We start from the raw sequence: 11,840 nt of genomic DNA on the forward strand, positions 1-11,840 counted from the left end.
TCCGACTTTGTCACCTACAACATGGCCGTCCTGGAGCTGATTGGAGTATCAGGGGCCGTCACCACCCTTGCCGGGGACTTCCTCGGTATCCCTGTGATGATGGATGCTGGGGTACTCATTTGGGTTTTCCCCTGGTATGGACAAATGCTTTTCCCAATCCTGTCCTGTGTGGAGCGCTACGTCGCTGTCGTCCACCCCGTCACCTACCTGGTGGTGAAACAGGGGGCCGGGGTCCGAATCAGAAACATCTGCACCGCGTACGTTTGGCTGCTGTGCTTCATGGGGGTCGGTGGCTATTTCCTGTTGATGGGAGAATCAACGTTAATGTATTTACCAAGCACCTGCCAATTTGCATTCAATTTAATCTCCCTGACAGTCAGCAGCGTTTCCGTTCTCCGCGTTCTGTCTCGACCCCGGCCAGGGGAGGTGGGTGTGCACAGCAGGCGGGTTAGCCAATCACAGAAGAAGGCCTACCACACCATCCTGATCATAACGGGAGTGCTGTTGTTGAAGTTTGGAGGGAACCTGGTTTGCAATTTGATAAGCCTCTCTTTGAACAGTGCTCAGTGCGTGCTGATCCTCCTCTCACTGCTGTTCAATCTGCCCAGCAGTCTGGTGTTACCGCTGCTGTTCCTGCACAGGGAGGGGAAACTACCGGGCTGCAAACACAACCCAGAATCACGATAGAGTGTGTGCCATCAGATGGTACATGAGACAAGGCTGAACTACACCAGTGCATTGTTGTAACCATTACAGGGGAACTTCTTAGTGCCAGGACGGACGGACAGACAGACAGACAGACAGACAGACAGACAGACAGACAGACAGACAGACAGACAGACAGACAGACAGACAGACAGACAGACAGACAGACAGACAGACAGACAGACAGACAGACAGACAGACAGACAGACAAACAGAGGACAGACAGACAGACAGACAGACAGACAGACAGACAGACAGACAGACAGACAGACAGACAGACAGACAGACAGACAGACTGATAGACAGACAGACAGACAGACAGACAGACAGACAGACAGACAGACAGACAGACAGACAGACAGACAGACAGACAGACAAACAGAGGGACAGACAGACAGACAGACAGACAGACAGACAGACAGACAGACAGACAGACAGACAGACAGACAGACAGACAGACAGACAAACAGAGGGACAGACAGACAGACAGACAGACAGACAGACAGACAGACAGACAGACAGACAGACAGACAGACAGACAGACAGACAGACAAACAGAGGGACAGACAAACAGAGGGACAGACAGACAGACAGACAGACAGACAGACAGACAGACAGACAGACAGACAGACAGACAAACAGAGGGACAGACAGACAGACAGACAGACAGACAGACAGACAGACAGACAGACAGACAGACAGACAGACAGAGGGACAGACAGACAGACAGACAGACAGACAGACAGACAGACAGACAGACAGACAGACAGACAGACAGACAGACAGACAGACAGACTGATAGACAGACAGACAGACAGACAGACAGACAGACAGACAGACAGACAGACAGACAGACAAACAGAGGGACAGACAAACAGAGGGACAGACAGACAGACAGACAGACAGACAGACAGACAGACAGACAGACAGACAGACAGACAGACAGACAGACAGACTGATAGACAGACAGACAGACAGACAGACAGACAGACAGACAGACAGACAGACAGACAGACAGACAGACAGACAGACAGAGGGACAGACAGACAGACAGACAGACAGACAGACTGATAGACAGACAGACAGACAGACAGACAGACAGACAGACAGACAGACAGACAGACAGACAGACAGACAGACAGACAGACAGACACGGACAGACAGACAGACAGACAGACAGACAGACAGACAGACAGACAGACAGACAGTGGTGTATTTATTGTAGCATTAGAATTAGCATAGAAAACTCCTCACAAATAACCAATGACTTTACTTACACTCTATGTTAATGAAACCTCCCGGAGCAACACACTGCCGGGGACCCTGCGCTCTGCCTGACTGTGAACACAAAGTGAGAGGAACATTTGCATGCCACCATCAGCAGTGTAGAGTGACTGGAATCCATCATTAGTTTGACAACATGCAAAAGCCCACAGTCCTGCAGCTGTGTGTCACACACATAGGTATTAATAAATGAGATTCAGATGATAGAGAATCAGAGAGTGCGGAGAGAGATCATCAACAACACCGTGACAAGGTGCGTGTTTCATTCAAATATAACATGTAGCTTTACTAACATGCCGCTCTTCATTGTGGTGACAACTTTAGCTATTTTTATGAACCTCAATCAACTAAATATACACTTATACATATTCTGGAAGTGTGTTATAGCATGCTTATATTTAAAACATCTGCATGAAATAAATCATAATCTGATGGTGTTGATTTAATTGCAGAAGTGATTTATTACAATACACAATCATCTGCTTTAATATCCCAGGGTGAATACTGAACTTGTCCGGGTTGTTTCTGTACTTTGGGGTGGGAAAGCTTTTACTTGAAGAAGATTTGTCATGATTTAACCTGTAACCAAAAATTCCAACATGCTTCTTTTTAAATAACGCTCTTGGTGTGCCACAGGGATCAATTCGATGCCCACTTCTTTTAAAACGATGTCTGCAAATGTCTTAATTGTTGCGTCAGTTAATTAATTTCTCCCGTCTCCTTTTTTATCCATAAAAGCGATTAACCGAGATGTCAGTGAACTCCTCTTCCTCCTCGAAGACCCACTGCCTAAACTCACCAGCGGCAGTGGTCATGTCCATCACCTTCAACGTCACAAAGCTCACCCTCACCCGGGCGCTGCACGATAGCTGCCCACTGCTCCTAGTACTAGGATTGGTTAAATGCAGAGGACTAATTTCACTGTGTGTGCTCTGCTGTGTGCATGCATGTGACAAATAAAGAGGGTTTCATCCTCCGATTCTATCTATCTATCCTCCTCTACCCTTTCTGTTTCCTCGTCTTTGTCTTGGGCTACCAACGATGGCGGCGGCAGCGCTCCTTCGAAACCACGAGCCACTCCGACGTCTTCACCTACCACCTGGCCGCCATAGAGATGATCCACGGGGTGGCGGGCATCACGTACATCACCGAGGTCACTAAAGCGGGGGTGTGTGTCAGTTATATAGTTTTCTTTGGACAGATTGGCTTTCACACCCTAACCTGAATTGAGCGATACCTGGCCGTGGTTCACCCCGTTGTGTACATGGGGCTCAAAAAGGTGCGTGGCGTCAAAATACGAAACACCAGCGTCGCGTGCGTTTGGCTGCTGAGCTTTGCAATGAGCGGGTTAACGTGCAGATACAGCTTGCACTTGGTGCCAGTGTTCATCTTATTGGTCGTCACTTTAATTGCCCTGACCTTCTGCAGCCTTTCTGTTCTCTGCAGTCTGATTGATCCAGGGCCAGGGGAAGGAGGCGGGTTGTGGTTCGCAGGCATGATCGTGAGTCTGTCTCTGGGGCAGTCAAAGTTGCTGAACCCCGAGGAAGGCTGTGCACTGCTGGTCTCTGCCAACTGGTTCAGTCTGCCCAGCAGTCTGGTGCTGCCGCTGCTGTTTCTGCACCGAGCCGGAAAACTCTTCTGTGTGAAGTAATGTACGTATTTTTGTTGGACCACCCCATGGTAAGCAATCCAAAATGAAATGGAGGAATCACATTGGCTTTTTGTAAAGGGATCCAGCCTTCAGGGCCCAACACAGAAAAACAACATTCCTGCACCATGTTAATTTAACACTAGAACCGCCAACGGGTAAATTTGACCCGCAGCTGTTTCTTGATTGTCTGGAACTTTGTTTCAACAAAATATTCAAGTCTCCCAGTCCGTGACTTTTCCTGAAAGCCAGCAGGTAATATTTACCCCTACAGAAAATGCAGTGATTTTCGCGTTATTTATTTCGCGTGTAAAGATAAACTTGACGTGTTGTGTACTGCTGTTCCTTATAGAGCCGGTCATATTTTGTAGAGAGACTTTTAAAATGGACAAAGGAAAGAGACTCATGAATGTACAGGAGGCCTTAGCGCTGCTAAACCGAGTGATGTGTCCTGGGTTTGTTCTGCCGCTGACGGGTCATCTGACAGCGATCCACCCAGCCTCCGAGGAAAGTGAAGCCGTCCCATCATTTTATTAAAGAGTAGAACCCTGTGTTCTAGTATGATAAATGAAAGAGCATTGTACCTTGAAAATCAATGCATTCTAGCAGTGGGTACATTTGACCCATTGACGGTTTTATGTAAACAGCGAGCCCTGGCGGTGCTGGTGTTAATCTGATAGATTTTAAACCAATGTTACGGCGAATAGAATTAATGTTCTGGGAGCATTTTATTTAGGGTTATGTTTGTTTCAGGGGTTTTGGTTAATGTAAAGTTATATTCAAAACGTATTCTATAATAATCATATTATCTCAAGATTGTATTTTAAACTGTGAATAAAATGAGTGTTTAATAAAGAGCTCTTATTGCCAGTGGTGTAAAGTACTATAAACTACATTTTTGAAGTTCTTCATTCCATTTCATGCTATGTTTGCTCCACTACATGTACTAATACCTTTAGTTGCCGGGCAGATTTGGATTAAATCAGACTGTAGTTCACCTGCAGTAAATCCAGCAGCTACCCTGCAGTATACAAAGCCATTCAAACTAGCTGCACCTTTACCAGCTCTGAGAACACTTTAATGATCAATCATTATAAAACATATCAGAGATATTATTCTGAAATGGACCAATCAAACAATGACTTCTTTTACTGTCGCTACTTTAAGTACATTTAGAGGAGAGTACTGCTTATTGCATCGCTGCTCTAAAACTACAGCACGCTCATTTGCAGGATGGAGATGCTACAACTCGTCATGCTGTTGATTGCTGGCTGCCTCTGTGTTAATGTTAGCAGCAGCCCTGATCGCAGACTTCATAGACGTCTCGATCCAGGCGTGAGGGAAGGCTGTATGTTCCCCAGCAAAGTGCACCCTGCCCTCGCTTCTGAACAGCTCCTTGGAGTAATCTAAATGCTGGTAGGGGGTGAAGAGAGCAAAGGCGCCCAAACTGTGAGGATCGGCGCTCCACCTCTTCACCAACACCCCAGTGCAGAGGGACCAGACTTTCCTCCCGTGGATCTGCTCCAAATCTCTCAGCGCCAGCTCCTTGAGGTCTTGGTCGCTCGCTCCCAGGAAGAGGAGGGAGTCGTCGGACCAGGTGTAGGATGCCAGAAGAACCCCGATGGTCTTATTGGTTGGGAAACTGTGACTCGGGTAGTAGATGAACCGAGACGGCCTGTCGGTGATGCTCTTGCCGCCTCGGATGCCATCCTCCAACCAGAACTTCTTCCTGAAAGTGAGGATGATCTTAGTGGAGCTGTCGTAGTGGACCGCCCTCAGGACTTCCATCTTCTTAATGGAGAGGGGGGGGTCAAAGTCCATGAAAAGGGCGGCTTTGGCCGTGGTGGTCACCAGGACGACGTCGGCATGAAGGTCGGTGAGGGGAAGTTCTGGATCGGTCTGATAGGACACGATAACCCCCCGATCTGATTGGTGGATACGTTTGACTTTAGAGTTCAGGAGGATGGGCACGTCGAGGACGGTGAGAAAGGCTTTGGTTAGCAGATCGGTCCCGCCCGTCACCTCATCGTACCTGCAAGACAAAACACTTTTAGTGTCCAGAAACAAATATAACAGATTAGGCTTTAAGGAACTACTGCACGGTCACATGACTTATTTCTGCATCGTTAATGAATTCAGGAGAAAGTAAGACTGGTACGTGGTGGTGTCGCTGACGTCGCTCTCGATGTAGATCATCTCGGTCAGCGCTAGGTGCATGAGGCTCTGTTCGTTGAGCAAGTCTCCGATCATCCGAATCGCCTCCAGACTCACGCCACCTTCTTCCCTCAGGTACTCCTGTGAACACACAGAGCTTTCCACATTATAGTCCTACCCTCGGACGATGTGAACACAGCATTTATATTGTTTGTGAATAACATTTACCTTCACAGAGTAGTGGTCGTATTTTCGTAGTGCAGCTTCGCAGCCATGATCCTCCACTTCATCTTTCACCTACAGAAAACATGATTAGCATCCAGCTGTTTCATGTATGCTTGTGGTGGGTGAGGAAAAAAAACAAGCAATAGTAGATAGAAAGTTTGTGTACCAATGATCCTCTATTAAATATTCTGTTTTGCGTATTGGGTAAATTAATTTGCCATTGTTATTATATTATTTATATTTTACTGATATTTTTCTTTTTTATCGTATTTATTTGTATTATTAATATTATCAGTATTAATCATTCCAGCTCAAACCGGCCCTGCTTAAAGACGTAACGTGTGTATAAGATACAAAAGGTTGCAGCAATAGTAAAAGATATCAGTGCATGATGTCCACAGGAAGTCAGTACAGAAGTCCTCGACAGAAGTCTCAGATGTCCACAGGAAGTCAGTACAGAAGTCCTCTGATGTCCACAGGAAGTCAGTACAGAAGTCCTCTGATGCTCACAGGAAGTCAGTACAGAAGTCCTCTGATGTCCACAGGAAGTCAGTACAGAAGTCCTCTGATGTCCACAGGAAGTCAGTACAGAAGTCCTCAGATGTCCACAGGAAGTCAGTACAGAAGTCCTCTGATGTCCACAGGAAGTCAGTACAGAAGTCCTCAGATGTCCACAGGAAGTCAGTACAGAAGTCCTCTGATGTCCACAGGAAGTCAGTACAGAAGTCCTCTGATGTCCACAGGAAGTCAGTACAGAAGTCCTCTGATGCTCACAGGAAGTCAGTACAGAAGTCCTCTGATGTCCACAGGAAGTCAGTACAGAAGTCCTCTGATGTCCACAGGAAGTCAGTACAGAAGTCCTCTGATGTCCACAGGAAGTCAGTACAGAAGTCCTCTGATGCTCACAGGAAGTCAGTACAGAAGTCCTCTGATGTCCACAGGAAGTCAGTACAGAAGTCCTCTGATGTCCACAGGAAGTCAGTACAGAAGTCCTCTGATGCTCACAGGAAGTCAGTACAGAAGTCCTCTGATGTCCACAGGAAGTCAGTACAGAAGTCCTCTGATGTCCACAGGAAGTCAGTACAGAAGTCCTCAGATGTCCACAGGAAGTCAGTACAGAAGTCCTCTGATGCTCACAGGAAGTCAGTACAGAAGTCCTCAGATGTCCACAGGAAGTCAGTACAGAAGTCCTCTGATGTCCACAGGAAGTCAGTACAGAAGTCCTCTGATGTCCACAGGAAGTCAGTACAGAAGTCCTCTGATGCTCACAGGAAGTCAGTACAGAAGTCCTCTGATGTCCACAGGAAGTCAGTACAGAAGTCCTCTGATGTCCACAGGAAGTCAGTACAGAAGTCCTCTGATGCTCACAGGAAGTCAGTACAGAAGTCCTCTGATGTCCACAGGAAGTCAGTACAGAAGTCCTCTGATGTCCACAGGAAGTCAGTACAGAAGTCCTCAGATGTCCACAGGAAGTCAGTACAGAAGTCCTCTGATGTCCACAGGAAGTCAGTACAGAAGTCCTCAGATGTCCACAGGAAGTCAGTACAGAAGTCCTCAGATGTCCACAGGAAGTCAGTACAGAAGTCCTCTGATGTCCACAGGAAGTCAGTACAGAAGTCCTCTGATGTCCACAGGAAGTCAGTACAGAAGTCCTCTGATGTCCACAGGAAGTCAGTACAGAAGTCCTCAGATGTCCACAGGAAGTCAGTACAGAAGTCCTCTGATGTCCACAGGAAGTCAGTACAGAAGTCCTCTGATGTCCACAGGAAGTCAGTACAGAAGTCCTCTGATGTCCACAGGAAGTCAGTACAGAAGACCTCTGATGCTCACAGGAAGTCAGTACAGAAGTCCTCTGATGTCCACAGGAAGTCAGTACAGAAGTCCTCAGATGTCCACAGGAAGTCAGTACAGAAGTCCTCAGATGTCCACAGGATGCTCCTGTGTTTGTTGTACCTTCTGCAGAGCTCTCTGCAGCAGCTTGTCTGCAGACATCCCCCTCTCTCTCCTCCACACTTTATACTTCAGGATGTTGGGGTTCGCCTTCACGGCGTACGTCCTCCTGCGCAGCCCGTTCACCAGGAAGAAGGTGTTGTTGTCCTCCATCACGAATGGATTCAGCTTCACCCCCAGCTCGTCAGCAAACCAGCGGACGATGCTGCCGACAGACGCATTTCCATCAGTCAGACTTCAGATGAGGGAATTATTTCTCAAACATTTTGACTCACCGGTGAGAACTGGGGATCCTCATGGCTCCCAGTTCAGCGTACCATCCCTCCTCCTCGTTCCTGTAGGTCTCCACCCGGCCTCCAATTCGACCACTGGACTCCACTATAGTTACCTTGTCCAACACACAGAAAAACCCCTTTAATATAATATCTGATAGAGAGGGAGACATTGTATTTGAGCCTCATGTCTCGGTGGGACACTCATGGATTATATTAAGCAACTGTGAACATGTGTTGTATACACATAAGAGATGTTAGTGTCACGGTCCGTCTGTTTCCCTGTTTTATTTTGAAAACCCCTGCCTCATGTCTGTGTCTCTGAGTTGTCCCTCCTGTCTGATTGCTGATTGCTTTCAGTTGCATGTATTTAAGGTCTGGTTTTCCTGTTGGTGTTATTGGAGTTCTGGTCTGTTCTATGTATTTCATGTGAACCTTGAATAAAGGTCATTTTCAGTTTCATTTACACTACATTTAGATGAAGGTATTCATAGTTACTTACAATAAGTGCAATAAACCATGAAGAACTGAGACACAGAGTCCTGTCTACCAGCCCATGCTGCTACACTTACATATATCATACCCTTCATTATTGCTTTTATTTTAGAGCCTTTAAATGATGAGAAACGTTTACAGTTCATAAAGTCTATTAGAGCTTGCACCCTGTGCCCGGCGTCCTGCAGCAGCTTTGCAGCCGTCAGTCCTGCAGCCCCGGCCCCGACGATGACCACGTGATGGGAGGTTTTGATGTGGGGAAGGCCGTGCTTCACCGTGTCCAGGAGCTCCTTGTAGTCCTTGTCCTGCAGACAGTCTTCCAGATGTTCCCTCACACTCCCAGCGGCCGCTGGTGTGTTGCTGAGGCACAGTGTGAGCAGCAGCAGCAGCAGCCGGACGCCACCTGGAAACACAGGTATTATTCAGGGAGTGAAGGAGGAAATCGGAGAGAGGGACCTTTAATGAGAGCCTCAGTGCTTCCCTTCGTGCTTTACAAGTAATAAATAAGAACTTAGTGCCAAAAATAAATAATTAAAGAGCATTAATTTAATAAACACAAACATATTCAGGTATATCAATTATAATAGAGAGGATTTTACCAACAACCAAAGGGATTCAGATGAAATGAGACATTTAAGACCCTTAGAAAGTTTGAAATGTTTAGGCTTATCAAATATAACAATAAACTAAAATACTGGTTATTAATCAATATTCTGAGGATGTTTTTATTTTAGGGGAATAACATATGGGGAAAGCATGAAAAGTATTAATATAACAACATTTTAAAACAGTCAATAAAAAAAGTCAAGTAAGACAAATAAATGAGCTGCAGTCAGAATCTGTTGGGTTTACTTCACCACTCCTTTCACCCAGCATGTGACCTGTGAAATATTCCAGTAAAATCCTTGTGTTTTATCATGCAGTGATGAATAATAACTGAGACCATGACCACAGAACAGAAAGCAGAACTGGGAAGTGACCGCAGCGACAGCATGCACAACTCTGAAGACATTATCTCATCTGGACATACATTTAGGGAATTTCCAAAGATCGCTGTCGCCAACCTTTTGTGATTTTAACACAGAATAAAAACTCAATATTTCTGAAAGAATACTCACAGGAAATCCTCTTCCTCTCCGGCTGTGAATCCATCTCAGTTCAGAAGCTTTCTGAAGAAATGAAACAGAAACTAAAAGAGACAGAAATAATTCAATCCTGACAAACATTTACAGTATTTCATCTTAACAACTGTAAAGTGATCTGTGTGTGTGTGTGTGTGTGTGTGTGTGTGTGTGTGTGTGTGTGTGTGTGTGTGTGTGTGTGTGTGTGTGTGTGTGTGTGTGTGTGTGTGTGTGTGTGTGTGTTTCTTCTCCAGTTTTCATACAACTCATCAGCAGAGATGTGCTGTCTCTGATCATCCCATCTATTTTCCCCAGATTTAAAAAGCAATGTTTTTTATTTGATTACATAAAAATGTATGAAATGAAACTCATTTATATTATATATTCAAAAGCATGTTTTTCTCTTATTTGTGTTCTTCTTTTATCCTGTTTTATACATTTAATGGTTTCATATTTCTACTCACTTATATTTAAATAAAGCTTTGAATATTTATTTTATTTCTATGATATTTAAGGTAGCATTGACTCTGCCTTCAGGGTCTGATTACATCCAGTCTAGGCTGTCTCATTTTCTATATATTTATCCAAGACACCTCTTGCACACAATATGAAATCTAAGTCTTCCTACCTTAGTTGGAGCTTCAACATCAGACGGGTTGTGACGGGGCGCTCCTTCAGAGCCCCAGTGATCCTCTCATCTGACCGCAGAGGGCGGGACTTTGCAATCAGGCAAGTTCTTCTTCACACATGTTTTGTACATTTTAACCATCAGGTTGTCCTCTCATTTAACTATGGACTAGAAAATCAGTGGTCATGTTTCTTCGGGTGGGGGGGTTGAGAGTATCCAAACCAGCAGAAAGAATACACGGGAAGAATCTGTGGAAATATTTCTTCTTTTATAAACTCTTTTGGGAGATAAGTATTAAAACTCAGCAATCAATAAAATACACCAAAATAAAATCTCTGAAAGCTTTGTTTTTTTTGCAGAACCTTCAGCTAAAGGCAATTGTTAATCGACTGCATTTAAACACAGCTTTTATCCAAAGCATTTTTACAACGGTCGAGATAAATAATGATCAGATTCCCAGAAATCTTAAAAGTGAACCCCTGCTCTTAGAGTCACATTTAAAACACACACACCTTTACAAAGCTCCCTTTCTTTAACTGCTCTTGGCTGCAAGAAGCTTACCTTATGTTCACTATGCATGAAATACCAAAATCAGGGTTGGTTTCTTCTACTGATATTGCAATCTCCTCTTCATCAGCTGGTCGACATGGGTTCATCATTTCTTGGAAATCTTGACAAAGAGTGAACTGAAAAGAGGAAATATGGAGTGGATTTTCTTTAATCATTGAGTCACTTGGAATTTCTTTCACTAACCACAGGCCTTTGAGTTTCCTATTTACTGTACTTTCTTTATTATTCTGAGAAATGTTGGCTGGTATCTCAAGTATCTATATTGTAAAGGATTCATATATACTGTATATATATATGTATATATATATACATATACAGTGGGGCAAAAAAGTATTTAGTCAGCCACCAATTGTGCAAGTTCTCCCATTTAAAAAGATGAGAGAGGCCTGTAATTTTTATCATAGGTACACTTCAACTATGAGAAACAGAATGGGGGAAACAATCCAGGAAATCACATTGTAGGATTTTTAATGAATTTATTTCAAATGATTGTGGAAAATAAGTATTTGGTCAATAACAAAAGTTCATCTCAATACTTTGATATGACATTCTCCCAATCCTCTTCTGGATCATCCAAATGCCCTCTAGCAAACTTCAGACGGGCCTGGACATGTACTGGCTTAAGCAGGGGGACACGTCTGGAACTGCAGGATTGAAGTCCCTGGCGGCGTAGTGTGTTACTGATGGTAGCCTCTGTTACTTTGGTCCCAGCTCTCTGCAGGTCATTCACTAGGTCCCCCCGTGTGGTTCTGGGATTTTTGCTCACCGTTCTTGTGATCATTTTGACC

The 11,840-nt window shown here is 44.9% G+C and overlaps 1 protein-coding gene across 2 annotated transcripts; it reads right to left on the bottom strand.

The window, feature by feature from the left end:
- Positions 1-2,426: 2,426 nt before the first annotated feature.
- On the bottom strand, positions 2,427-11,136 carry LOC134876173 (L-amino-acid oxidase-like). 2 transcript variants are annotated; one of them, XM_063901069.1, is made up of 9 exons: positions 11,044-11,136; positions 10,483-10,730; positions 9,852-9,902; positions 8,901-9,136; positions 8,242-8,354; positions 7,970-8,171; positions 6,020-6,088; positions 5,796-5,932; positions 2,427-5,669 (listed from the first exon to the last, which is right to left on the bottom strand). In XM_063901069.1, the coding sequence occupies exons 3-9, from the start codon at positions 9,883-9,885 to the stop codon at positions 4,880-4,882; spliced, it is 1,581 nt and encodes a 526-aa protein (XP_063757139.1). In that variant the 5' UTR covers positions 9,886-9,902; positions 10,483-10,730; positions 11,044-11,136; the 3' UTR covers positions 2,427-4,879. The 2 variants fall into 2 exon arrangements, with proteins under 2 accessions (XP_063757139.1, XP_063757138.1); XM_063901068.1 differs by having other exon boundaries at positions 9,852-9,922.
- Between the last annotated feature and the right edge of the window lie 704 nt (positions 11,137-11,840).

Source organism: Eleginops maclovinus, chromosome 14 (assembly GCF_036324505.1).
Source record: "Eleginops maclovinus isolate JMC-PN-2008 ecotype Puerto Natales chromosome 14, JC_Emac_rtc_rv5, whole genome shotgun sequence".
Classification (NCBI taxonomy): Eukaryota; Metazoa; Chordata; class Actinopteri; order Perciformes; family Eleginopidae; genus Eleginops; species Eleginops maclovinus.

Coding starts and splice junctions, on each gene's coding strand:
- LOC134876173 (XM_063901069.1), bottom strand. CDS start 9,885: ATGGATTCACAGCCGGAGAGGAAGAGGATTTCCT. Junction 5,933..6,019: donor ACGACCACTACTCTGTGAAG/GTAAATGTTATT, acceptor GTGTGTTCACAG/GAGTACCTGAGGGAAGAAGG. Junction 5,670..5,795: donor GACGTCAGCGACACCACCAC/GTACCAGTCTTA, acceptor TTTGTCTTGCAG/GTACGATGAGGTGACGGGCG.